Source organism: Chlamydotis macqueenii, chromosome 2 (assembly GCF_036417535.1).
Source record: "Chlamydotis macqueenii isolate bChlMac1 chromosome 2, bChlMac1.mat, whole genome shotgun sequence".
Lineage (NCBI taxonomy): Eukaryota > Metazoa > Chordata > Aves > Otidiformes > Otididae > Chlamydotis > Chlamydotis macqueenii.
Genome location: NC_141557.1, coordinates 61,832,239 through 61,858,721, shown reverse-complemented (window position 1 = coordinate 61,858,721; position 26,483 = coordinate 61,832,239). Strand labels below are relative to the sequence as shown.

General features: G+C 38.7%; 1 protein-coding gene across 1 annotated transcript in view; it reads right to left on the bottom strand.

The window, feature by feature from the left end:
• NFX1 (nuclear transcription factor, X-box binding 1) overlaps positions 1-26,483 on the bottom strand; it is a 76,391-nt gene that overhangs the window by 12,624 nt on the left and 37,284 nt on the right. The window contains exons 11-21 of the mRNA XM_086743075.1: positions 26,433-26,463; positions 25,226-25,308; positions 24,589-24,697; positions 19,086-19,205; positions 18,401-18,480; positions 17,835-18,065; positions 17,508-17,581; positions 14,705-14,806; positions 11,720-11,761; positions 11,056-11,154; positions 2,863-2,929 (exon numbers count right to left, since the gene is read on the bottom strand). Of these exons, the coding sequence (XP_086599201.1) occupies positions 2,863-2,929; positions 11,056-11,154; positions 11,720-11,761; positions 14,705-14,806; positions 17,508-17,581; positions 17,835-18,065; positions 18,401-18,480; positions 19,086-19,205; positions 24,589-24,697; positions 25,226-25,308; positions 26,433-26,463 (1,038 nt within the window). The remainder of the gene's footprint in view (positions 1-2,862; positions 2,930-11,055; positions 11,155-11,719; positions 11,762-14,704; positions 14,807-17,507; positions 17,582-17,834; positions 18,066-18,400; positions 18,481-19,085; positions 19,206-24,588; positions 24,698-25,225; positions 25,309-26,432; positions 26,464-26,483) is intronic.

Below are 26,483 nucleotides of genomic sequence, written 5' to 3'. Positions count from 1 at the left end.
CAGAGCAAGATATACATCAGAGGTACACTGTAGCTACCCTGTAAATAGAGGATTAATAACTTTCTCCTCTTAGATTACAAGTAGCTAAGTTATGAATAGTAACTGGATCAGAAACTGTGGTCAATCATTTCCATAAGTCTTCATGGTAATCACATGCTGTCAGGAGATAATAATTACTTAGCAATAAACACGAATAAACCTCCCACATATTACAACATTTTCAGCATATAGACAAGCATTTGAATGAAGAAAACTCTACAGATTCTGTACTTATTATGACGACTAGTAACACTTGCTTTAGAAAAGTGGTGATGGTTCCTGTCCAGGACAGATTTCCTGTCTGTTTGCAGACCGAGCTGCATGGACACGAGCCACTGATGTACCTTTGTAGCAAATAAGGCTACCAGTGTCCTGGTCTGCATTAGTCAAAAGTATTGCCAACAAGCTGAGGGAGGTGGTCCTTCCCCTCTGCTCAGAACTGGTGAGGTCACACCCAGAGTACTGTGTCCCGTTCTGGGCTCCCCCACACCAGAGAGACATGGGCACACTGGGGAGAGTCCAGTGAAGGGCCTCAAAGATGATGAAAGGACTGGAGCATCCCTCCATTGAGGAAAGGCTGAGAGAACTGGGACTGTTCAGTCTGGAGAAGAGGAGATTCAGGGGTGTTATTATCAACATCTATAAATACCTGAAGGGAGGATGTAAAGAAGAGGGAGTCAGGCTCTTTTCCATGGTGCCCAGTGACAAGACAAAAGGCAACGAGCACGAAGTGAAACACAGGCAGTTCCCTCTGAACATCAGGAAACACTTTTTTTACTGTGGGGGTGACTAAGCACTAGTATAGGTTGCCCAGGGAGGTTGTGGCCACTCCATCCTTGGAGATACTCAAAAGCTGTCTAGACATGGTTCTGGGCAGTGAGCTCTACGTGGCCCTGCTTGAGCAGGGTGGGTTGCAGAATATGACCTTCAGAGGACCCTCGTAACCTCAAACATTCCACGATCCTGTGAAGCAACTATAGTCTTGTGTAGCAGGGCACAAGTCAATCCACTGTTACCAAATGGGCTCACGTGCAGAAGCACAGGAATGGGAATAATGTAGATCTAGAATGGGTGTCTAAAAAGAAAAGTGATAATCAGGAATCTAAACATTTCAAGAAGGAATTTGACAGCCTTGTGAAAGTTAATACATAATCAGATAGAGAATTTTTAGGGACAGAACATTGAGATTGTCATGGAAATCCCCAGTAAGCAAACCCAACAGTTACCTGAATACTTCATGAAAGAAGAATGATTTCTTATCTTAATTTGCATTATAAGATAAGGATACCAAGCTTCAAGGCTTGTGTCACTTGCCTTTGGTGTTCAGAAAGAAATTTCTTCCCCTTTGAAATAAAATTTGACTTCTGAGAACTTTTTGTATCTTATGGAAAAGCCTGAGGGACAGGATCATGCAGAACTGATCCTTGACATACTGAATTGTCACATGGGTTCATCCTGAGCACGATAAAAGCTTAAGTAACTACTGGGTAATTCTCCCTTTAGGTCAGACAGCAAAAAAGAACTGTCATAATCTGGTTGCTTTCATTTTTTCACTCTTTTCTGCAATGTAGATGCTCTATAACAGACACTATTTGTTTGCTTTGAAGGATTATTATTTAACAAATAGTTGGTTACTTCTGAGAATTAAAGCATTGGAGATGCTCTTGGGCTCTCTGGTTCTCCTTGTTCTTTCATATTTGATGTCACTAATTCATTGTATACTGCAAATTCAAGACCTGTGGTTGTCCTTGTAAAATACATATTACATATCTTGGTTTGATATTAGACTAGGCATATACAGTAGTATAAGCCGTTATCACATACATAAAAATCTATATGTGTGTACACATTTGCATAATAAAGGCAGCATACAAAGGTATATGTAAAAATAGGATAACCACAGGCAACACAACATCGGACAAATTATTTTTAGGTGGTAACAACTGTAGTATCCATCTATTACCAACTGTCTGAGGTCGGAGGAGCCTGAACATAATTAGACACAGATGGCCTCCTTTTAGACTTTAATTCCAATGTAGAAAACAATGGGCAAGAACAGGTGGACAAGCACAAAGATTGTTCAAAACACATCATACATTAAAACTTAGGAATAAAGTTAAATAATTGTCCTCAGGAGTAGGGGGAAGGAAATCAACGCTTTCTACAGAAGTTTAACTCTTTCTTGAGCTAAGGGCAACTGAGGATAGCATGGTTTACACTGTCCTTTGAACCACATATACAGAGTCAGGCGTGGTGCAGCAGCAAGCCAAGAGTATGCTAATCTGACAAGTCTGAAGGCATAATTCTGCTTTCATTGAAAAACCTATGATTGTGTCTGTAGTATCAACCTATCTAGGTATACTGGAGTCTGCCAAACAACCGTGGTTGAATCAGGGTCTCCTTACAGAAGGAGGAAGACTACCTCACACACTGGCAAATGCAGGAAGGTATCACAAATTTGTGAGCAAGTTCCACTACAGGGATCATAAGAATCTAGGCTCTCCTGCTCCAAGTCTGAATCTTTAAACACCATCTTTAATAATTAGGACTTTATTAATGGAGATCCAAAAATTAATGATAATCCATTGATGCATTAAAGCCTAGCACTGGTTGAATCTTTAAACAAACCCTGGTGTTCACCAAAGTGATCTTGAACTCTCCTAAAAAATTTGTTCTATTTATAATTAAAATGTGCACTCTATTGAAGCACAAACAGATCTACTGTCAACTCACAACTATTAGTATTAATAAAGTTTAGTAACGCCAAACTCCTCCTAAACTAAACCATTTCTTGTAAGTCATACAGAATATCTGTATACTGACCTTATTCACAGCTTCCACAAGCATTCTCATTTCCTTCTCAATGTCACTGACAAATTTTAAATCCTTCCTGCAAGAAGAGCATTCTAAGTAAATGATGCAAGACAGTGTACAAAGATAAAGTATCTTCATATTTTGTAACATTATTTTCAACAAGAACAAAATTAAAGAACTCAATTGACTGAAACAGAAGTGAGAGCACATTTTGATTTATATATTACACTTCATCTAAAATGTTGGTATGTCATCACTATTACAAAAACAATTAATTATTTTCCCATCAACCCTTGGAATCCAGTATAAAATTCTACAGTACAACTCTACTGTCTGACAATACAATTCTACATTTTCAAAAGGATAATATAGATTTTAAAGTTGCCATTTCATTGTTTTTAAATTACTTGTCATTAAGGCAACTAACTTAATTAGAATACATGATTAGACACAAAGATTAGAGTGAAGCTCTTTTCCAACACAGAGGAAAAGTGCACAGACTTTGGTCTTTAACTTGTCTAACATAACAAATTAATAACAACAAAAGAAAAAGAACAAGGCTACTGGCAAGCAAACAAAAATGTTCTTGATATGAAATATTAAGGATTTAAAATTTTTTTTTTTTTTTACCTTACTTAATCACAGTAGGTCAAGTCTTTCACATAAAGGTGAGCTTTGCATTCTGTTCTTAAATAAGCAGGTAAACTACCTCCAAAGGTACTGTTATTTGTTAGGGCATCATCCCCATGGGGAAAAAAAAGGCTACCTGAAGATTTCATATCTCAGAGCTGGTTACTAGTAAATAACCTTATTTCTTCAAAAAGAGGAACCATTCCACCCCGACAAATCACCACTTTCTGAATGATTTCAGAATTTCAACAGTCAATAAACGCCTACCAAAGTAGACACAATGATCTTTGGTAGATGCCTTACCAAATTTCCAGGTGCTGTAGTGAATGTATCATCAAAAGACTAAGTGGTCTCAAGCAAACATACAAAATGGCAACATTGAGTAGGTTACCTACCAGTGTCACTTGATCACTGGTACAATAGACTCAGCCCATCACTGGAAAATCTTCAAGGTTTTTGTGACAGTGGATATGTCTATTGCATGCAGTTATCAGAACTCCAAACAAAAAAATAAGAAAACCCCTTGCAACAAGAAAACACTCAACCAAAAACACTAATCCTTTCAGGATGAGCTTAACTCCAGAGAGTCAGAAAGCAAATACTACATGGAATACCAGTCATGAACATCCAAATTTCAAGGTGAAGTAACCACAGGAGGTAAGAAAAAAACCAGAACCAACAATCCAATGAGAGGGTCCCCAAGCACCTGATGTGTAATATTTAAAAACCTACTGAGGAACCAGTGCACAGAATCAGTTAAAAAATAAAGCCAACCCTTCAGGAGCCTATAAAAACAGAGTTATCAAGTGGAAGTCACTAGTGAAATCAACCAGGTGGGAGTTCTTTCAGAAATACTTAGAATGTGTCTCAGCTTCAGTCAAGACTGAAGTACTCAAATAGGAAGACAAAACAGAAAGCATAGTATGCTGGGGACAGGGCCAGGGAGGTGGCGATGACACTAGAAATTAACTAAGAGAATGTTATCTCCCTGTAGGAAAAGGTGAGATGGACTGGAGTAAATGAACAGTATAGAAACTAATTTCATGGGCAACATCTCACATCCCTAGTTCCAATGACTCTCTAAAGAGCAGAAGCAGGACTTTACTCCTTTTTGCTTGTAATATACTACACAATGGCAGACTTAAGACTATCCATATGTGTGTTCAAAGGTGAGGCAAATGTTTTATGTGCACATTGTACCTCCAGAATCTTTCATATGGAAGAACTTTACAGAAGAACAACCCTGAGCCTCCTGATAATCTGGGTGAGCTCCAACCTACAGATTGTTCAAACAGGAACAACAAAGGGAGGTCAATGCAGATAGTGGGAGAGATAGAACAATTGCTTTTTCCTTGGAATAGTCAGGAAGATTCTAAGGCAGCATGATTTGGGTTGAGGAATCTTCAAGGAAATTGTGGACTTTGGTGTTATTTAATTTGAAGGTTTTATTTGAAAAACATCTGAATTGCCCTGGAGAGTTCTGGATGCATCATTAAACAGCTGAGGCAATCCAACAGGAAGATGTATCTTCTGTATCCAGATGTTCAGAGTGAAGAACGGTACTTCAGGCTGTTCACTCCTTTGCCACCAAGGCACAAGTAAGATTTTTCTTTGCAGTATCAAACTTCCCTTTGAGAAAAAGGGAGATGCAACAGTAAAGAAAAAATAAAGTATCTTTTCAATAATGTGCAGTCTTACCTTTCCAAATTTGGGAGCAAACACCATTAGACTGCCATGACATAAGAGGAGGAGTATGCCAGGTCAACATGCAAGAAAGTCTATTCTTTCTTCCTAGTTACACAGAAGCATGAACCCACACTTCATTGAAGGGGAAAAAGAAGCCTGCAGTTGCCAAGAAACATTGTTAAGCTTGACTGTTAAAAAAGGTCTTGAAAGGCCAAGAGTAGCAGAAACTATCCATCGAGATGAGGAAGAAAATGAAGCCTCTTGTAGATCATTTCACAAGATGATGAAAAAAATAAATCCTGCAGGTTCAGTAGTCTTCTCTGTATGACACTGATCAGATACCTGGGTGAGTAGGGACAGTAAGAACTGGTTACTGCTTATTTCTCACCTGTACTTTCTCTGGTTCTGGTCTTGCAGTTTTAGGTTGCTTGTTTTGGTGTCTCATCAGATCGCTCATATCATGTTTGGCGAATTTCACTTGTGGTCGTCCCGAGCTGAAATTCACTTGTACATTTATAAATTAACCAATGTACAATTCATGCTGGCCCTCTACTCCGCTCTGGTGAGACCACACCTGGAGTACTGCATCCAGCTCTGGAGCCCCCAACATAAGAAAGATGCGGACAAGTTGGAGAGGGTCCAGAGGAGGGCCACAGAGATGATGGGAGGACTGGAGCACCTCTCTTATGAGGACAGGCTGAGAGAGTTGGGGCTGTTCAGCCTGGAGAAGAGGAGGCTCCGGGGAGACCTGATAGCAGTCTTCCAGTACCCAAAGAGGGCCTACAGGAAAGACGGAGAGAGACTGTTCAGTAGAACCTGTTGCGACAGGACAAGGGGTAATGGTTTTAAAAATAGAGGGAGGTAGATTTAGATTAGATATTAGGAAAACATTTTTTACACTGAGGGTTGTAGAGCACTGGAGCAGGTTGCCCAGAGAGGTGGTGGATGCCCCATCCCTGGAAACATTCAAGGCCAGGTTGGATGAGGCTCTGAGCAACCTGATCTAGGTGGGGATGTCCTTGCTCCTTGCAGGGTGGTTGGACTAGATGACCTTTGAAGGTCCCTTCCAACCCTAACTATTCTATGATTCTATATCAAAATCAAATGGAATGTCTCCATTTCCCAGAATATTGATGAGTATTTATTACCTGACTGAACATTTTAAATTCTTTTGTGTTACTCATTTGAGCTTTTACAATAAGTTGTCCAAGTTTTGTCAAGTGTGTTGTTTTGTTGATTGTTTTATTTTAAAAGGAGTATTGTTATTGCTTACTAGCACAGAAATCATGATTTGCATATGATTCTTTCAAGTAAGGTATTCATAACTCGTTATGGCCAAAAACCAGCTAACTGCTCATTGTGAACTCCTATGTTCTAACCTGCAATAGACACCTAAGGAAAAACAACGTACAGCAAGGAAATGAAGTGGTTCTTAGAATAAACACATCTGATCTGACAGTGAGTATAGTGAAATTCTGCAATGTGAGACATGAAAGTCTGTTTTTCTGTGCAGTATCTATAAATGATGTACATTAGGCTTCTCCTCATCTCCTTGTACTGCATGTAAGGAGGAGCAGGCCTACCACCATTTCAGTTCCCCTCAACCAGACTACTTAATAAGAATGTCCCTCATTGCTTGGTTTTTCACTGTAGTTCTTGCTGTGTATTTTTTGCTCTCCCTAGATTTCCCTGCCTATGCCAAAAATCTTATTCTTGCAACGTTTGCCAGAGCAAGATTTTTCTTCTAAGCAAATGACATTTGAGGCCTTCGCTTTGCCAGTCATGTGCTTGAGAAGCCGCCCTCACTGCCCCTTCTTTCAGGCTTTAGTTCTTGTTTAAGAGAGCTACAAAGGTCTCCTAGTCCTAAGCCTGTACATTGCTCCTGTGCCAGATGCCACATAGGAGTGCTTAGCTCCACTTTCATTGTCTACAACAGCATGTGGAGGGTTAAATCTTGAGGAGATTGGCTAAGATGCCTAAGAAGGACACATCTCCCTCTGTGTCTCTCTAGACTTAACCAAATGATCAGAGATCTCCCCGGTCCATATAGCTGCTGTGGGGTCTTGCATTGTCAGTGACAAAAGGAAAATTCTCTTCTGTGTAGCTCCATGTGGACAGATATTCTAGATGTCCTCTTCTCCTTCTCCAGTAGTCTTAATTTATCAAATAGCAGTCTTACACTATCCTTGTCATACTGGGCATTAATACTTGTGCAGTCTATCCTCCAACTTCATGCGAGCAGGCCAACTTGAGCATTTGCTTGCTCTCTGTGTCTATTTCTGAAGCATCTCAGAAAGATCAGTGCTGAAGTGTCCACTCAGTGGATCTGTACCCCCGATCTGTGCTCAGTTATGCTGGTACAGTCATCTCCATGCTAGAAGATTAATTCCCCTTGGCAATAGAATATTTCCTCATGTAAAGCTGTATCGTGTACAGACTTTTCTTCTGACTCCTTGTCAGATTCTGACAAACATATTGGCAAGATTAGCATGCAGCAACATTACTGCCATTCCTGGTGTTCCCTTTTCCTGTCACTCTTCCACAAAGGAGACTGATTATCTTTGTATGCCTCCACTTACTCATCACAGAATCATAGAATCTTTAAGGTTGGAAAAGACCTCCAAGATCATCAAGTTCAACCATCAACCTAGCAACACCATGCCTACTAAACTGTGTCCTGAAGTGCCTTATCTACAGGTTCTTTGAACGCCTCCAGGGATGGTGACTTCACCCCTTCCTCGGGCAGCCTGTTCCAGTGCCTGGCCACTCTTTCAATAAAGAAATTTTGCCTAATATCCAATCTAAACCTCCCCCTGCTGCAACTTGAGGCCATTTCCTCTCATCCTATCACTAGTTAACTTGGGAGAAGAGACGAACACCTGCTTCCCTACTACCTCCTTTCAGGTAGCTGTAGACTACAATGAGGTCTCCCCTCAGCCTCCTCTTCACCAGACTAAACAATCCCAGTTCCCTCAGCTGCACCTCATAAGACTTGTTCTCCAGACCCTTCACCAGCTTCGTTGCCTTTCTCTGGACGTGCTCCAGCAACTCAACTTCCTTCTCGTAGTGAGAGGCCCACAACTGAACACAGTATTCGAGGTGCGGCCTCACCAGTGCCGAGTACCGGGGCACAATCACTTCCCTACTCCTGCTGGCCACACTGTTCCTGATGCAAGACAGAATGCCGTTGGCCACCTTGGCACACTGATGGCTTAAGTTCAGACAGCTACCTACCAGCACCCCCTAGGTCCTTTTCTGCCAGGCAGCTTTCCAGCCACTCTTCCTCAAGCCTGTAGTGTTACACGGGGTTGTTGTGACTGAAGTGGAAGACCTGGTACTTGGCCTTGCTGAACCCCATACACTTCACCTCGGCCCATCAATCCAGCCTGCCCAGGTTCCTCTGCAGAGCCTTCCTACCCTCCGGCACATCAATACTCCTACCCAATTTGGTGTCACCTGCAAACTTACTGAGGGAGCACTCAATCTCCTCATCCAGATCACTGATGAAAATGTTAAACAAGACTGACCCCAAAACTGAGCCCTGGGCAACACCACTTGTGATCAGTCACCAACTGGATTTAACTCCATTCACCATAACTCTCTGGGCTCAGCCATCCAGCCAGTTTTTAACTAATCACAGGGTACACCTGTCCAAGCCGTGAGGTGCCAGCTTCTCTAGGAGAATGCTGTGAGATACGGTATCAAAGGCTTTGCTAAAGTTTGGGCAGATAAAATGCACAGCCTTTCCATCATTCACTAGGCAGGTCACCTGGTTGTAGAAGGAGATGAGGTCAAGCATCTTCCTGCTACCTGGAGTTGTACTGCACACCTTGGAGGTTTACGGTTCTGTAATTAAAGATTACAGCTCAAAACCAGCTTTCTCAAGTTCTCTGATTTGTAGACGTGCATTTTTTTTCAGCCCTTGACAATATATCAGCTTCACAGATCAATGGATTGCCTAAACATGGTACCATCACAGGATCCTACCCATGGTTTTGGCTGCTGCTTTCTTCCTGAGGCAGTGATCTTGAATGCATAAGAAGGTGACTGTCATATTTGTCATCATTCTGAGATCCCATAAATAAATGTATAACTTACACTCTGCAGAAAACCACAAGCCCTGAACTCTTGCATCACTGGAGTGACCTGCTCAAGCAAGAATAAATGTATCTGTCAAAACTTATACAGAATGCTGAGCTACCTGAAAAAAATACTGAAACAGATACACTTTGTAGATCCTGCTATTATGAGGGAAACCCAGGTCTTTTGCAAGACTGCTGAGATAAAAGATCACCAAGAGCAGTCAAGGAAGTAGAGTTCATAAGGATATAGCTTTATAAACTGCAGATTGCTGCTCATTTAAGAGAGATATCTTAACACAGGGAGAAACTAATTTATCTTGAAGACCAGATAAATGAAATCCAGTAATTCAACGTGCAAAGTAATTGACTTGAGGCTAACAAAAACTTTTGCTAAAATTGTGAATCAGTAAGAATAACCTGGGTGTATTAGCTTATTGTGAATTACCAATATAAAGTGACTACAAAGGAAATGATTATATGAAATGCAAGTAAAATCACAGAATGACTGATGAGATATTTTCATAGAAAAGTGTAGAAGCATCCAGGCTACTTTTCAAGGTACCTGTTAGACCATGCGGAATACAGTGCACGATTCTGGTCAGTTCTGTTGATGAAAGATGAACATTGCACTATGGGTACAGAACGGCTGACAAGAAGGTGAGATTGGATTGTACTCCAAAAAGAGAGAGGGGACCACACACACGACACAAGATACTAAATACAGTAAAAAAGTGAAAACATGTGCTTGGTTTTCTAAAAGAGGTAGAGTAAAACATATTCTATACACACTTAAGAAAAAAGCCCTTATAAAACACCACTTTTTAGTGGAAATACTAATAAAACACTACCTCCACAATGAAAACATTCAGGTCTTATCTTGCAGTGGGCTAAACTGTTGAAAGTAAAGAAGAGGTGATTTACTCTTAAATACTGTGTGGCTATCTACGTACAATTTTCACTTATCTCAGTGCATCAGCAAGTTAAATAAAGGGTTTTCAAGTAGAAAATATCCTCATAAAAATATGAAATTTATGTATCATTAAGGTATGAAGCAAGAGCAAAACAGATTCAGCTGTTCTAAAAACTTAGAGCTGGTAAGTAATGTCATACCTACAAACACACACACAAGAGTAAAAACTTCTTCGATGACACTTATAATTTAAGTATCTTTTTGAAAATGTGTCTGGTCTTTCCTTGTCATTCCAGATTGCATAGTGTTTATTAGTGTGATGCTTTTGATATTACCTTGACTTTCTATTGCCTCATTTTCAGATGTTTTACTATAGCAGCCCTCTTTGCGGTCAGCACTAGCATAAGCTTAGCTCTGCATCAACGAAGTGTTTTATTAATTAAATTTATTTATTTTTAAAATATAGGCAGTAAGGAAAAAAAATAAATTAGATTGGTGGACGGAAATAATGTCAGGCTACAAAAGCCTATTTCATTACTTGGCTATCACTTTTGTCTTGAAAAGTATACAAAGAGCACTGATATGGGGGTTGGTTGTACATGAAAGCAGTGGAGATGTGAGGTACTGATTCATAGTGAGAAGAATGGGGGAAAATGATGTTCCCATTCTAAATCTGGTCCTGTTACAGGCACTTTTTACTCTTCAGGTTTTCATTTTCGAGGTCTTGAGAAGTGCACATCACCTCCTTTGCCTCAATTATCACCTATTGCCAAGGCTGGAAAGAAGAGTAAATATGTGGCATTTTTTTACAAGAGTAAACAGAACTATTCTGCATTTCCCATCTTGCTCTCAACACTGTTTACCTCTGACACCTGACATCATTAGAACACATACCTTGCATCTTCTTTTAAAAGGTCACTGTACTTTGGTCCAGAAGAACGGATGTTAAAAGGATCTGAATTATCATCTATTTCAAGAGCCTCAGCAAGACGTCTAAATTTGAGGGTAGGAGGGAAAAAACAAAACATAATAAAAACACAACCAAAAGAAATAAACACACAAATCCCCTCAGTCTACCAAACACGTCATTGAAAAGTAAAGACATGGGTTACTAATAAAGATGAACAGCTTGCAAAAGATACAGTCTGTATATTTGAAACTACTAATTTCAGAGTAAGATCTCAAATCACTCAATATAGATCATAGAATCATAGAATGGTTAGGGTTGGAAGGGACCTTCAAAGGTCATCTAGTCCAACCCCCCTGCAAGGAGCAGGGACATCTCCAAGTACATGAGGTTGCTCAGAGCCCCATCCAGCCTGGCCCTGAACATCTCCAGGGATAGGGCATTCACCACCTCTCTGGGCAACCTGTTCCAGCACTTCATCATAAAAAAATTTCCTCCTTACACCTAGTCTAAATCTACTCTCTTTTAGTTTAAAACATCTCCACATTTATCAGCTCTCTAGGGCATGCAGGAACAAATGTTATTCCCCATAGCATTAACTTTCTGAATCTGTACTACTACTGAAAAAAATCAAGCAAATTCATTGCCCACCTGTTTCTCTGAAGAGCTAAGCATCCTTCATCACATTGCAACCTGAATTATGAAAGACACGACAATTAGAATCACTGCTGTTACTCATACTTTTTGAACTGTAGCTTTGTTGATGTCATTACCACAGCCTAAAGGACTAAGAAGAGTATGTGAGAATAGTTTATTGTATTAGATCAGATTAATACAGCTAAAAACAAACAACAACTGAAGATCTTTGAGCACGCAAGCCCTTCTCCAGTTCTTGAATGAAAGCAGCAACTACCAAAGTCTTCTAGAAGCTGAGAACTACAGCTTATGAATTAAACATTAATATATTGGTATATCAGATCATTTGCGACAGCAGTTGCTATCAGCATTGATGGGGATGCTAGGAAGCATGAAAAATTAGCAAAGGAACATGTGACAAGGTCACTTACTCCTATGCATCAGAAAATACTACCAGCCAGGAAAACCAGGAAAGTTAGCAATGCATATGGAGAATTATGATACACCATAAAACCCAGTATTTCAACCAAGCCCATAGCTTCTAGTGTCAGTAGAATTACAAATTTCAGTTTTCTGTCTCATCTTTGAAAGATATTTTATAATTTTATTTTAAGGGATTAAAATGTCAGAAAAGGATCAAGAGTTCTCCAGAATTTCACTGTGGCAGTTACAAACTTCCGTCCCTTAGTTTGCGTAAGTGAATTGATTCTGTTGATAATAGTTCCTTGATTTCAAACAAATAGTTTCTACAGGGGAAACTGGTTCATTCAGTGGCACGTATTACGTTTGGAGGCACACAGCTATAGGATCCAGAACTTCTACTGGTTTTCTCAAAGGAGACAGAAGAAAGCTAAAACACTTGCACTCCAAAATCAACCTGGTACTGTGTTAAGTCATTTGCTTGAAGAATCATTTTCTCCTCCTCCAGAAGAGGAATGTAGCCAGTTTAGAGAAGCTACTCCAGGACTGATCAAATTTGTCACAAAAAAATCCCCAAACCTTAATAAGGAAACCAAACTAAAGCATAAAATGTCTACAGACAGAACCAGAGAGAGAAACAAAGAAAGGAAATTTCTTTTCAAACTTTCAAAGTTTGCATAAAGTATTCTGCTATTGTAAATTAATCAAGTAGATTAAGTTACTTTGAAAATACTGGATTTGGACAGTAAAATATAAAATTTCAAAATAAATATTGTATGTGCCACCATCTCTCTCCGCTCCCCTCCCTGCCCCAGTATTTGAAGATTAAAAGAGAGGAGAAGGGACAATACTTCCTCTGACTGTCTTTGAATAAAGGCTACTTGCCACAGTTCAGATATCATATTAGGAAAAAGATTTGCACACAGAAAATTTGTATTTGGTAACTTCAGCTATTCAAGGAAAGGGCAGTATAAGCCTGCCCACACAGAAAGATGTGTGGCAGTGACTACAACACAATTTACATTACACATTGCAAAGTCTGGGGCACCAACAGAGACACTGGTGTTTTATTTGCTCTCACAGTTGTGATGACAGACTTGCAGCTTCAGTAGCTGAAAAAGTCATTTCCCTTTCTACCACCACACACCACCATCCTTCCTCCCCTCTGAGTTCTAGCACTGCCAAATGGTTGCTTTCTTTAAACAGTGACTTTTTTTTGAGAAGCTGAAGTTGGCCTCATATTATTGAGTGTACTTGTATCTGGTTGGCATTGTGATGCAAATAGGAACAAAGCAGCGGAGGCTCGATCTGGGTAAAGCAGAGATTATGGTAATTTTAAAGACAAAAATTAATGCTTATATTGTACATTTTTGAGTATTCAATTAATTGAAACAAACAGGATAGGTTAAAAAAAACCTCAATTACTGTTTCCTATTCGTGTTTTTCTTATACCATGCTTATACAGTACTAATATTACGCTCTTTAAAGTCACATACAGGAATCAGTACAGCTCTCCTTCTTTCACCTTGTTTCTTCCCTCCCTTTCTTCTGAAGTATTACACAGGCCCAACTAGAACGAAGCTGAAGACTGGGATGTGTAGGTGCTCCCATGCATCATTTCTGCTGTTAGTTCATCTTGCCCATACATTCAAAGCTAAAATTATTTCAGTACAGAAAAATATCCAAAAGAACTCGGTAATATGTGCTCCAATTTCACAGACATTAAACAAATCAACAGAACAGAATTACTAGCAAAACTTCTTGAAGTATGCTAGTATTAGCTTTTGATACAGGAAGTAATGAAGTAACTATATTGGAAATGTCACTATTTTGACTTTACACAATATATAGAAGTATTACATTTTTAACAGATGTAACAGACTAACTCTGTAATAATCAAATTCACAAGTAAGAGCTGACGGGAGGATGTCAGAGAAACATGACGATTCCTTAAAGAAATCTAAAAGACAAGCTATTCCAATAGGAATCCCGAGAAACATCAGGAAGAACAGAAAAATCACCAAACTTAAGCCACAAGTGTTTTTGTGACTTAAAAGCAGATTTGCAGTGCCAGTCAGCATAAGAACACAGAAGTGCCAATCAAATTTAGATACAAATGTAAGAAACCTAAAATGCGTAATAGGAAAATATTATAAATAGTAAGATGATGACTAGGGGAAAATGTGCCCTATGAATCATCCAGAAAGTAAAGCTGAAGGCTGAAACAGAAGATAATAGCAAAAAAGTTATACTGTCTGGAAATCTGAAAAAATCCAGAACTGCTCTAAGGAGTTTGCAGGGTAGAAAGAAACTCTGAAACCACAATTATATTTTTCCATATATAACAACAAACCAGCCAATGATTCTACAGGAGAACTCATTCTACATGAAAGCAGAAACATGAACTGCTAAGGAATTGCAAAATACTCTTTTAGCAGTATTTGTTACAGTAGTGTCAGGCTATTTACAGTTGTCTTATTTTAGCTGGGATTTTTCTCACAATATTATGTAATTTCCACATCGCCTATGTTTCAGGTACACACAAGGGTTTCAAATATGTTTCTACACATATCTCCTTACCTGGCCTGCTTCATTTCTTTTTTCGTAATAAGCCTACTGATTTCCACTGAATCTCCAAGCTGTAGATCTGTTAACTTAGTGGCTATAGATATAGCAGCTATTCTGAAAAAGAGCAGAGTTAGATTTCATTTGAGGCAACACATAAACCTTTGAAAAGGTGTATCAAGCTGCAGATTTAAACCTCTAGGTGGAAAAAGTAAGACAGACTGACCATTTCCTCATCAGATTACAGAATGGAACTCTTGCTCCACAGCACCTAGTTTCACAAGGCTAATGCAGCTACATAAATTAAGGTTAATCTCTCTCACCTCCCTTAAGCAACTAGTAGCAAGACTAACAAATGGACATGCTTCTTCGGGGAATTTTTCAGAGCATCAATTCTAAGCATGTGTAAACCAGGTAATGAGAATACTCTTTCTTCTCACTTGCTTAACATTCATACAGTTGACCATACAGCTTTAATTGCCTTTTTAACTTTTATGTGATTCTTCCTTAACTCTGTGCAACTAAAACCTGTAAAGCGAATTTATGAAGTACTCAGAAATTTGCTTACAAGATATAGATGATACAAGGCATACGGAAAGAGCAAAATGCCTACTGAGACTGTTACCATTTTCCTTAAGTTCTTCATAATTTCCTTCAATAATAAGCCTTCCTGTCTGATTTTCCTGCTAAAATTACTATAACTAAAATATACAGCAATTTTTTAGTGAAATACTCCCAAACAAAAGCCTGAAAATGGAACATTCTATCCTCAGAACCATCTTTTCTGTTAATTTCAGATAAAAGAATATGTTTGTTTCTATGTTTTGCATCACATTCAGAGAACTAATCATCTATCAGGAAGGAGGATAATCATATACATAAAATCAAAAAGAACTGAGAGGCACTATCAATTTCATATTTATCAGGTGGTGACAAAGTCTAGGTAATGGGCTATTATATGCCATATTCATTTGTATCACGTGTACAGATATATCAGCACACTTCCTTTCCTGTTCCCTTGGGCATTCTTCGACTGACATTCATTGACAAAGCATAAAGCTGTTTCATCACTCCTGAAACGTTTCTGAGAAAACACATTAACTTGCTGACCTTCCCACAGTAGTACTACAAGTTACTTTGTTATGTTTGGGGTTTTTTTTTTTTTTTTTCTCCCCTTCCCAAGTGTGCAGATGGTGGGAAAAAAGCAAAACCTGACTACCACAAAATCAGAATATTTTAATCTGTCAGGAATGTGAACAGTTTGAGTTATCATACAAACTCAGCTGGCATTAAATGTTGTTGTTGTTAATATTACATGGGCCAAGAATAATTTGTATACATATATAAACACATTTGAACGAACAGATACAAACACTTGCTTTAAACTGATTGTTCCTTTTCTCTTCCTCTTGTCTTGGGCTCTAATTAGATAAATAAATACGTATGCGCAGGGACTCTCATTGGCTTCAAAGAACCACTTCCCTTGTATGAATACTTTTGCAGTGCCTGAGCTACAGAAACAGTGCAGAAATAACAGCCTTCAAAAATGCAGACTTGTAATTATGTTACCTTCCCAGCTTATCATTAATGACAAGCATGTGTCAATTTAAACTGACATTTCAAAGCTGAGTCAGTTTTTTTGATTTGTGTTCATAGTAAGATAGATCTTAAAAAAAAAACCCAAACCCAACACCTTTTTCTCTAAAAAAAAAAAAAAGAAAAAAAATGAGCAGCACTCCTGTAAGTCTATCCTGTATTCAACTTAATATTGACTACAATTGTTCTTAACTGTTTCTGAGACGCACAATTTTATTCTCATTAGGTGCTATTAAGCACCTATTACATAGATGCTAAGCCACCTTCTGTCAGAATTAGAATCTGGGCAGTTTTCAACAGGAACAAAGCAGCCTTTCCTAAGCTGAGCTAGTACTGGGCCCTCACAGAGCAGTTCCAAATAAAACAATCATTAGGAAGCTTTCTTTGAAAGACAGGAAGAATCTGTGACCATCCTCTCTTATCAACTGGGATGTAGAGCAGAACTCTGGTTCCATACCAACTCTCTAGATTAATTTTTGTACTCCCTCTCAATCACAGCATCAGAGTAAGATTTATTAATATTATTATTACTGTTTTGCTATTTTAATTTCAAAAGTTCTAAAGCCCTACTATTATTCTTTTTCTTGCCCTCTCCTTTCCCTCTCTTGTAAGAAAGAGAAATAGTTTTACAAATAGGAGACAAATCTATCACAATAAAGAGAGTTGGGTACAACTCAGTATGCACATTAAGAACCAAGACTTAAATGCCAAAGCTCTCCTGCCTAAATTTAGCTATTTCAGAATTACTTTACTCTTTTGCTTTCATCATCTGTATGGGCTAGGTTCCATCAAACTATTAAGGGAAACTTAGACAACAACTTACACATGGACTGCCATATGCAATCACCTACATTCAGGAGCCCAGATCTGGACCTGCCCAATTATTCTCTACCTAATTGCTCCATGTGGGTAGAGCAGAGTTCCACAGAATGAAGATAAAAGCTTTGACACACCACCATAGTTAGACTAACAGCACTGAAAAGAGGAATGTGTTCTAGTACAGCACGGCTGTATGAAAGCTCAAGGAAACAAATAAACAACCAAAAAAACAAACAAAAAACAAACAAAAAAACCAACAACAACAACAAAAAACTGCACATGAAAGTACAGAAGAAATGTGAAAAAGTTTGTGAATTAAATATATGTAGTCAAGTCTGCAATTTAATCAAACTGCAAAGAAGTCAGTCCAGTAAGGAATTAAAAGCATTATTACAGTACAAACCTTTGATACGTATTAGATGCCTCTGAGCAAATCATACTCTCCTTTCTTCTTCCACATTCACATTGAAGATCAACCTGTCGTATCACACAAGAGGGCAGTGTGAGTGAGGTAAATTTATTCCTTTTAAAAGTCTCATTTTACTGGAATAGTGGCTAATTAAAAGTGATGAATAGTTTTTTTAAAATTTCAATGTTATAAGTTTACAGAAAAAATGTCATGCTATCAATATACAAACATGTCAGTTTTTTGTCACAACTGTTATCAGCTGATAATCAAACCATATAATTCGCCTGTGAATTTGCAGTGAATTTTCTTTGGGTATCTAACCTTTGCACAGCAGGATATTGTTGGGCAGGGTGAAGAAGGATGACATGGAGCCATACAGGGATGATCACAATATAGCCTTGGAATAGTACATGGCTGTTTACACTCTTCATCTATAAGACATTCTCCTTTGTGACAGATTCTTTTACATTTGTGCATTCCACATTTTAACATTTGATTGCAGCGAAGTCCACAAGAAATGTCAGTGAGATGACAAGGAATATTACTTCGCAGCTAGAAGAGGGGAGGAAAAAGATGACAAATAAAAATTAAAAGTTATAAATGCAAATGTCAAAGTACTTTTGCTGTTTACACCTTCATTTGGCACTGTCCATGCAAAAATTGTAATACTAAAATATCTTAGGACAAAGATGGAGTTTTTCTTTATATCATAGTCCAATATAGTAGTTCATCTGAATGTATATGGCATAAAATATATACTTTTATAATTTAATCACATTAAACTCGAACTCCAGTAATATATTCAATTCCAAAAAGGCCACAAAAATCTAAGCCTACAGTCCTAGAACATTACTTATTATTCAAAAAAATTAAGTGTGCAGACTTACTTCATGCTTGCCCATACACCATTTCTGAGTGAGATAGGTACAGGGTGGACATTTCTCCTCACTATGACATGAATGGTACACTGCAGTCACAGAAATATAAAAGCCAGCACAGTTTTATTAGCATGCTTCAGTCAAACGCATTCAAGACTATTAATATATATTGTATATATGTAGTATATTACTATACACATTAATAGTAAAGACTATTAAATATGAGTTTGCATTTCTGAACTACACAATTTATGGGAAGTATGATGTTTTATGCAAGGATAATCTGTTCTTTAAAGCACTCTTAAAATTATGATGGCAGGTTTTTAGGTGAATATTCTTCCATATTTTCTAAATTAAACAGAGAATTTTTTAACTTCTGATCAGGGTTATACTATGAAACTGCTTCAACAGAGCATTTAATCTTTGGAATACAGCATTTAATGCGCTGTGACTAACAATAATGATGAGAAAAAAAATCCAATGCTTTTACCAGTCAGAAGTACCACTACTAATATTCATGGCAAGTTTTCAGTGGGTTGGCTTTTCAGTGTAGACTTTTGGAAATATTCACAATTAGTGAAAAAGCATCTAACAAAAAAGCAAATATATTTTCAAACAGAACTATTTACACTTTTCTACATTTTGATTAAAAGCAAAACAAAAAACCCAAGCCAAACTGAACGGTCTGACGTACCTGGATGATCACATTCATGTGGCCTGGTGCATGTCTTTTTACACTCTGGTGGTTGAGTGCCACAAGGAACAGGGGGGTAAATCACGGATTCACCACAATAACAAGTTAATTCATCAAAACCTGAAAAACAGTCAAATATACCCCAATGGCTACATGTATTTGCACTTCTCCATCTTGAAAAACCTTTAAATAACATGCAAATGTTTTACTCCAGCTTCATTTTATGATATTAAGGGCCACTGCAGTGAGTTTATTAGCTTTTGTGGCTCCCACAAGAAAAGTGGACTATGATCACTTCATTAGGAATTATGTTTGCTTTTACAGAGTGGTTGTTTGACAGTAACATTTTGAACTGGAGCAAGAAATGCTCACAGCAAGTTGTAAGCTGTTGCTGTTCTATCCTTGACTTAAAAACAGGGAGATAACTCTTGAATTCCCTTCCAGAAAGCACATCATTCAAATCTTGTGCTCCAAACTTTCCCTCATCATCACTTTTTCAGACCAGTAGTTAGATTTTTGTCCACTTGCCAAGCCCTGTACCTGGTAATGGGAAGATTCCAGAGAAAATTACCAAAAGCTTGCCAGTCTGTAGACTTCTTCATGTAATTTCTCTTATATACTTCCTTATGTCACTTAGTATTACATGGATCCTTTTAAGTAGCTTATGAACCTGTCCAAATACTTTAAAGCCAACTTTGTATGTTTTGGAAGTTCTCTGTCTCAGGTAATACACATTTTCTTCTTCTTTTTTTTTTTCCTTCCACATTTGGGAAACAGATTTTAAACTCTTATCACAAGATTCCAGTTCTCAGTCATAAAATAAACAAAGGAATAGAAATACCTACATACATAATCCTAACTGAAACTTAACACTGCACAAAAATTAACACTAGTTCACTGCTAGTCTTCAGACTAAAACGAAACTCTGACGGAGACTGATTGGAATGCAAACTACAATTCAAACAGAAAAACACTTAGAAAAACAGGGCACACACAGAACACAGAATGAGCTTACACTGAAAGACAGTAAATCTTATTCTAGAATTATTATTACAGATACATATTAAGGAAGACCAGGAAGAATGTGAGCCCTCTCCAGAAGGAAACCAAAGACCTGGTTACCTGGGTCATGGAGAAGGCTGAGATATTCAATGACTTTTTTGCCTCAGTTTTCACCGATAAGGGCTCTGGCCACATCACCCAAAAAACAAAGGGCAAAAGCAGGGACTGGGAGAATGAAGAACTGCCCACTGTAGCAGAAGAGCAGGCTTGGGACCATCTAAGGAACCTGAAGGTGCACAAGTCCATGGGATCTGATGAGATGCATGTGCAGGTCCTGATGGATCTGGTGAATGAAGTTGCCAAGATGCTGTCCATCATATCTGAGAAGTTGTGGCAGTCTGGTGAGGTCCCCGATGACTGGAAGAGGGGTAACATAACTCTCATTTTTAAAAAGGGAAACAAGGAAGACCCAGACAACTACAGGCGGGTCAGCCTCACCTCTGTGCCTGGCCTCCTAGAAACCATGCTAGGGCACACGGAAAACAAAGAGGTGGTTGGTGACAGCCAACATGGCTTCACTAAGGACAGATCATACCTGACCACTTTGGTAGCCTTCTATGACAGCATTACAGCATCGGTGGATAAGGGATGACCAACTGACGTTATCTCCCTGGACCTGTGCAAAGCATTTGACACTGTCCCACATGACATTCTTCTCTCTAAACTGGAGAGACATGGATTTGATGGATGGACCACTCGGTGGATAAGGAATTGGCTGGATGGCCGCACTCAGAGAGTGGTGGTCTACGGCTCAATGTCCAAGTGGAGACCTGTGATGAGTGGTGCTCCTCAGCGGTCAGTATTGGGACCAGCTGTGTTCAACATCTTTGTTGGCGACATGGACAGTGGGATAGAGTGCACTTTCAGCAAGTTCAACAACGACACCAAGCTGTATGGTATGGTCGACACACTGGAGGGGAGGGATGTCATCCAGAAGGCTGGAGAGGTGGGCCCCTGAAAACCTTATGAAGTTCAACCAGACCAAGTGCAAGGTCCTGCACATGGGTCAGGGCAATCTCAAGTACAAATACATGCTGGGCAGAGAATGGACTGCAAACAACCCTGAGGAGAATGACTTGGGAGTGCTGGTGGACGAGAAGCTCATCAGGAGCTGACAATGTGTGCTTGCAGCCCAGAAAGCCAATCACATCCTGGGCTGCATGAAGAGGAGCATGGCCAGCAGGTAGAGGGAGGTGATTCTGCCCCTCTATTCTGCTCTGATGAGACCCTACCTGGAGTACTGCATCCAGCTCTGAAGCTTCCAACATAAGAACAACATGAACTTGTTGGAGTGAGCACAGAGGAGGGCCACGAAGACGATCAGAGGGCTGGATCATCCCAGCATCACACAACTACCTTAGTTCCTTTGGCCTTGCAATATTTCACTCCCTAAAAGGTTCCAAATATCTCCCTCCTCCAATTATCTGTGTCTCTCAGTCTCACCCTTAACATCTGTGAAATCCATCCCTTCCTCATGGCACCCTCCGGAACTTCTGTCAGCTTTTCACTGTTTGTTTTTCTTGTTGGTTTTTGTTTGTTTGTTTGTTTTAAATGTTGAGAAATTTCTCATGTCTGGTTGTTTTTATGGTCTGTTCAGTCAGTTAAATCTCAAGCAAGTTCCTAGTCATTTGCCCATGTATCTTAGAGTGCAGCAGTTAGTAAAAAGGATCATAATTTTTGTCTAAGGAGGCTCAGTTACAATAAACTCCAGCAAATAAGAATGCTAGGGAGAACAAAATGTTGAAGAGTTAGAAGGAAGACACAGAAAGAAGAAGCAGAAAAAGCAGATAAGCTTCAGAACATCCATGCATTTTCTGTGGAAAGCAAGCATGGGAAAGAGCAGGGCTTTAGTTGTCCCTCACAAGAGGTCTTGAAACAACCTATAATCCTCCAGGCTTCAAAGCCACAAATCTTCCTTAGTTCAGGAAAATTAAAGACCAGAGACTAAGGTCCTTGAAGACTTCAGTGTTAGACAGCTACACTGGCTGCTTGCTACTGATGAGAACAGACAGGTGAAGAATTTCAACTGCAATGAAGGTTCCTTATCCAACACTAATCAGGATAACGGGGAAGGAGTGCAGAGAGGTCTGATCCAAAGAGTAGAAATACATCTGACAACTTTCAAAAAAAAAAAAAAAAAACAAAACAAAACAAAATGTTTAATTCTGACATATTTTATTTTACCCAAGAGATATATTGCTGTCTTGAAATAGACTGGGTATGTATAAATAGACCCCTGGCATAGAAAGGGGCCTCACCTCTCAACACCGAGGAAATGAAACTGGAAAGGTAAAGTACCTGGGAAGCACAGAGAATCACAGAGGTGTAGCTGCACCCTGGCATTGCATCTTGATGCCAGCCCTCACCATTGCCAGCCAAACCATTAGTGGAGATGGAGGCAGTGGCACGAAGTCCAATCTAATGATTAGTGCTTGCAGCTGACCATGCCATGGCACATGGTATCATGGCTGATGCACCCCAACTGCAAAGTGGTGGCTAGACAGGTGGATCAGAGCCAAGCATGGACTACTTAGTGCTGAGAAGCACTTCCCATCAGTGTCAGGGGTAGAAACACACAATGTATGCCTCTGAAATACCAACTAGCAGTATCCAGAGAAAGCAGGTAAGAAATCTTTGAAGATATTACTTAGCTGATTTACCTCTGGACAGATTAAAAATGGGAGACTTCAGGGGCACAAAGGTTTAAGCCAAATGATCAAAACTATTGCGTTCCTTGAGTAGGTAGCTGCTTTTACTGTGCTCAGAAAAGTGCCTCACTGCAAAATTTCAGGGGTGAAGCTTGACCTCTCAATTGCATCATGTCCAACAATGGAAGAATTTACAGGGGAGGCAATCCCTAGGTCTCTACAGGCTAAGACAGGCCATCTGAATCGTAGGTCTGAGAGTGAAATACAATCCTCAAAAAAACTGCAGCAATGTGGAGAAGTTTAATGATTTTGAAGATCAAATCCATGAAATCCAGAGAAGAAAAACAACTGCTCAGAAAAATCTGTGCATTCTGACTCAACTAAACCAGAAGTTACTGACAGGACTTCTGAGACACTGAAATTACTATTTGCCTTTGTCAAGAGAAATGTTTGGACATAGAAACAATTTTTTTTTTTTTTAAAGAGATGTACAGACAGCACATACATCATATTCATAGGCTATTAAGACAGACTACAATGCTATTTCAACCACAGTGAGGTTTAGAGGCTCTAGTACCTTCTCTTTCCCAGGATGTTTCCATGAAAAGTTGGTCTCCATAAAAATGGAGACAAAAGACAGTATTTGATGAAAGCTGAACAGGAACTACAGGCGAGTATTTATATTCCATTCTAGAAACACTCTCCCCTCACAGTTTTACTGCAGATTACAGCAGATGCAAAAATAAACCTAGAATTTGCAACTCTAAGACTCAACAATGATGGGTTTAAAGAAACTTACAAACTTCTTAAGCAAACATTAAATGGAAGGATAGATATTAGCTGAAGAATTCATTAAGGGCTTTTTCTGCCCAACTTTCAAAAATTGCTTTTAATAAATAGCTTATAATTTCTGTGATTTCTAGCTACATCTATATAACGAAAGGGGAAACCTACATTAAAATATGAGATTGGGGGGGAAGAAGAAATCAAACTGCTATCACATATGAAGATCAACTAAAGCTCCCGCTAGCAGAAGGAAATACTGAAGCATTCTGCTGTCTACTTCAGGACAAAATCAGAAATTTCAGTATTGTCTACCTATTATAATGGTGCAAAATAATTAACATATGGTTCCCCTACATCAAGTGGTAAAAAGCAGTTGTAGAAAACTAGTACATTCAACTGGCACAGCTTTTAATAGAGTACATACCTGTCTAAAGCTATTATACCAGCTTCAGTCTTCAAATAGTTCACAATTCTAAGAAAATTAGTATCTGCTGGCTGTCAATGTACTTCTAGCAATTCAGTACTAATTTTCTAGCAATTTTTTTCTCTTATTCCTTCAGATGGTCTTGTCCAGAGAAAGATCAGCAGCGTACCAAGTTAGGAAAGTTTGAATTCTAAGCAGCTAAACAAGTTCTGCTACATACTTCAATATATTTAACAGAAATGACATTGTTAAACAAGAGTTTCCTTAAGTTAGAAAATATTTTTAACTTAGTATTTTTTTTCCTTGCATGACTCCTCACATTTTTAAAGTGACTGCTGGATCAACATACTTAACTGAATATATTTCACTGTAATTCAATTTTAACTACTAGAATCCAACACTTAGTAAACTCATCCAAAACAAAATAACTTTCTCTTTCATGATAAAACATATAATAAAATCAACTGCATATTCTTCAGATTCTGGTCAATTTGGATCACATTCTCTGTCCAACTCCAACCAGTTAAGTGAATACATTTCTCTAATATATTAAAGAAATAACATACACTTGCATGTAACTCACTTGTTTGCCAGCACGTTTGACAACTGCCCCGATGACAGGGTTCTTCACATCTGTGAAGCCCACAGTTGAGTTTACGACCACAAACCAAAGAACACTTATGTTCTGTGTCCTAGGGGAAGGCAAAAAAGAAAAACAGAATTAAACTATAAAACCCAATGGTTTATTTTCCTCTGTGAGGTCACAATCTACTAATTGACAAAACCACATAGGGAAAAAAATAGCTTAGGCCTGATCTATACAGTTTTTCCCATCGCTGTTCAGATATGTAATTTTTAAAGCAGATTCTGTTAAGATCTCCGTTGCAGACATAGCTATATCATAGCTTATGTTTCTTGTATTAAGTAATATCCTTCCCCTCCCATTCTTTCTGGAATCACTGCATTGACAAAAAACATCTTTACACTGATTTAATTGCATTTAGATCAGAACGTGGTTTTACATTTATAATGATATCCATAAAACAAATGCTGCAAAACATATGCACACACACAGACTTCTTGAGCACTACCAATACTGCAAATAGAGAATGAAGATGCATAAAAATCGAAAGGTACAAAAGTAAAAAAGTCTTTTAACATCACAGTCAAAACCAAATGCACATCACAATTAACAATTTTATAAAACTACACAAACTTACCACACAGCAAACTTCATTACACTTGTGTCGTCCACATGATCTTTTCTTGTTGCATCGCTTGTCACACATGAATGTAATAGCAGCTATTAAAAAAAAAAACCCGCCCCCAAACAGTCATAACTTCTAGGTCTTTGCTTATGCCGAGAACAAAAGCTGTAATCACAATATTACGCTCAGGCTGTTGCAGAGCATGGTCTACAATAGACTAACACAGAAGAAGCCAGCAAGCAAACTTCTAAATTACTTGCTCTTCCACATTAATTCCCCATGTGAACACTTGGCTTCCTTTAAAGAAAACCTTGTTCAAAAGGTTTTTGGAGAGCAGAATACATACAACTAGTTTATTCCACATTTCACCATAACCTCTGCACAACAGAACACAGAAAACAGGATATCCTGATACACTGGAATACCACAAACATCCGGTTTAAGACTGCTCAAATTGGTAAGGCAATAAAACTCAGCTAAATAAAACTACTGGTGATATGCCCATGAAGCTAGTGCTAACAACACCCTTATTATCATCCACAGGTAACAAAAGCATTCACTTCTGGATTCTGAAGAGCAGTGTCTTCATAGACAAAAGCTCAAATTAGGCAATATGCATCTTACTAACTTGTGCACCTTGTAAATAAAGATCTCAGTATGACAGGGATCTATCAAGTAAACATTTCACTGAGGTGAATTTTGAGATGCTACATCCAGAATACTAAGAAGTGCCAAAAGGGAACTCTCTGTCAAGCTCAGATGCAAAGACCAGCAGCAAACAACTGTGAAGCAGAATCAAAGATCATATTTCCCCAGGAACTTGGACAAGAGTAGAGCAAAAGCATTACTTTGCATCTGAGCTGTGCAAGTTCACCCAAAGATATGCAGGATGCTGGTAGGGGGCAACCTATTGCATATAGCAGGCAGCACAAGAAACTGTTCAAATTGAAATAGATAGCTTGTCTGGAATCTTCAAGACCAAATGCTGAAGAAGTCTTTCCTTATGGAAAAGATGGCTAGAAATGAAAGAGGTTTATTTCAAACCTCTTCCCAAAAGTAGCAGCACCTCAAGAAATGACCCACTTGGCACAGAAGTATGGATAAAAGAAGTAGTACTGATCAGATGTTTGCCAACTTTGTCAATGAAACTTAAAATTAATATGAGCTGTGTACTATTTTTCAAACAATTTCACATTATATATGTAACGTAACATTGTACCTTTATTTCTGAGGAGAGCACACGGGACTTCCTAGGAAACAAACAGGGAGC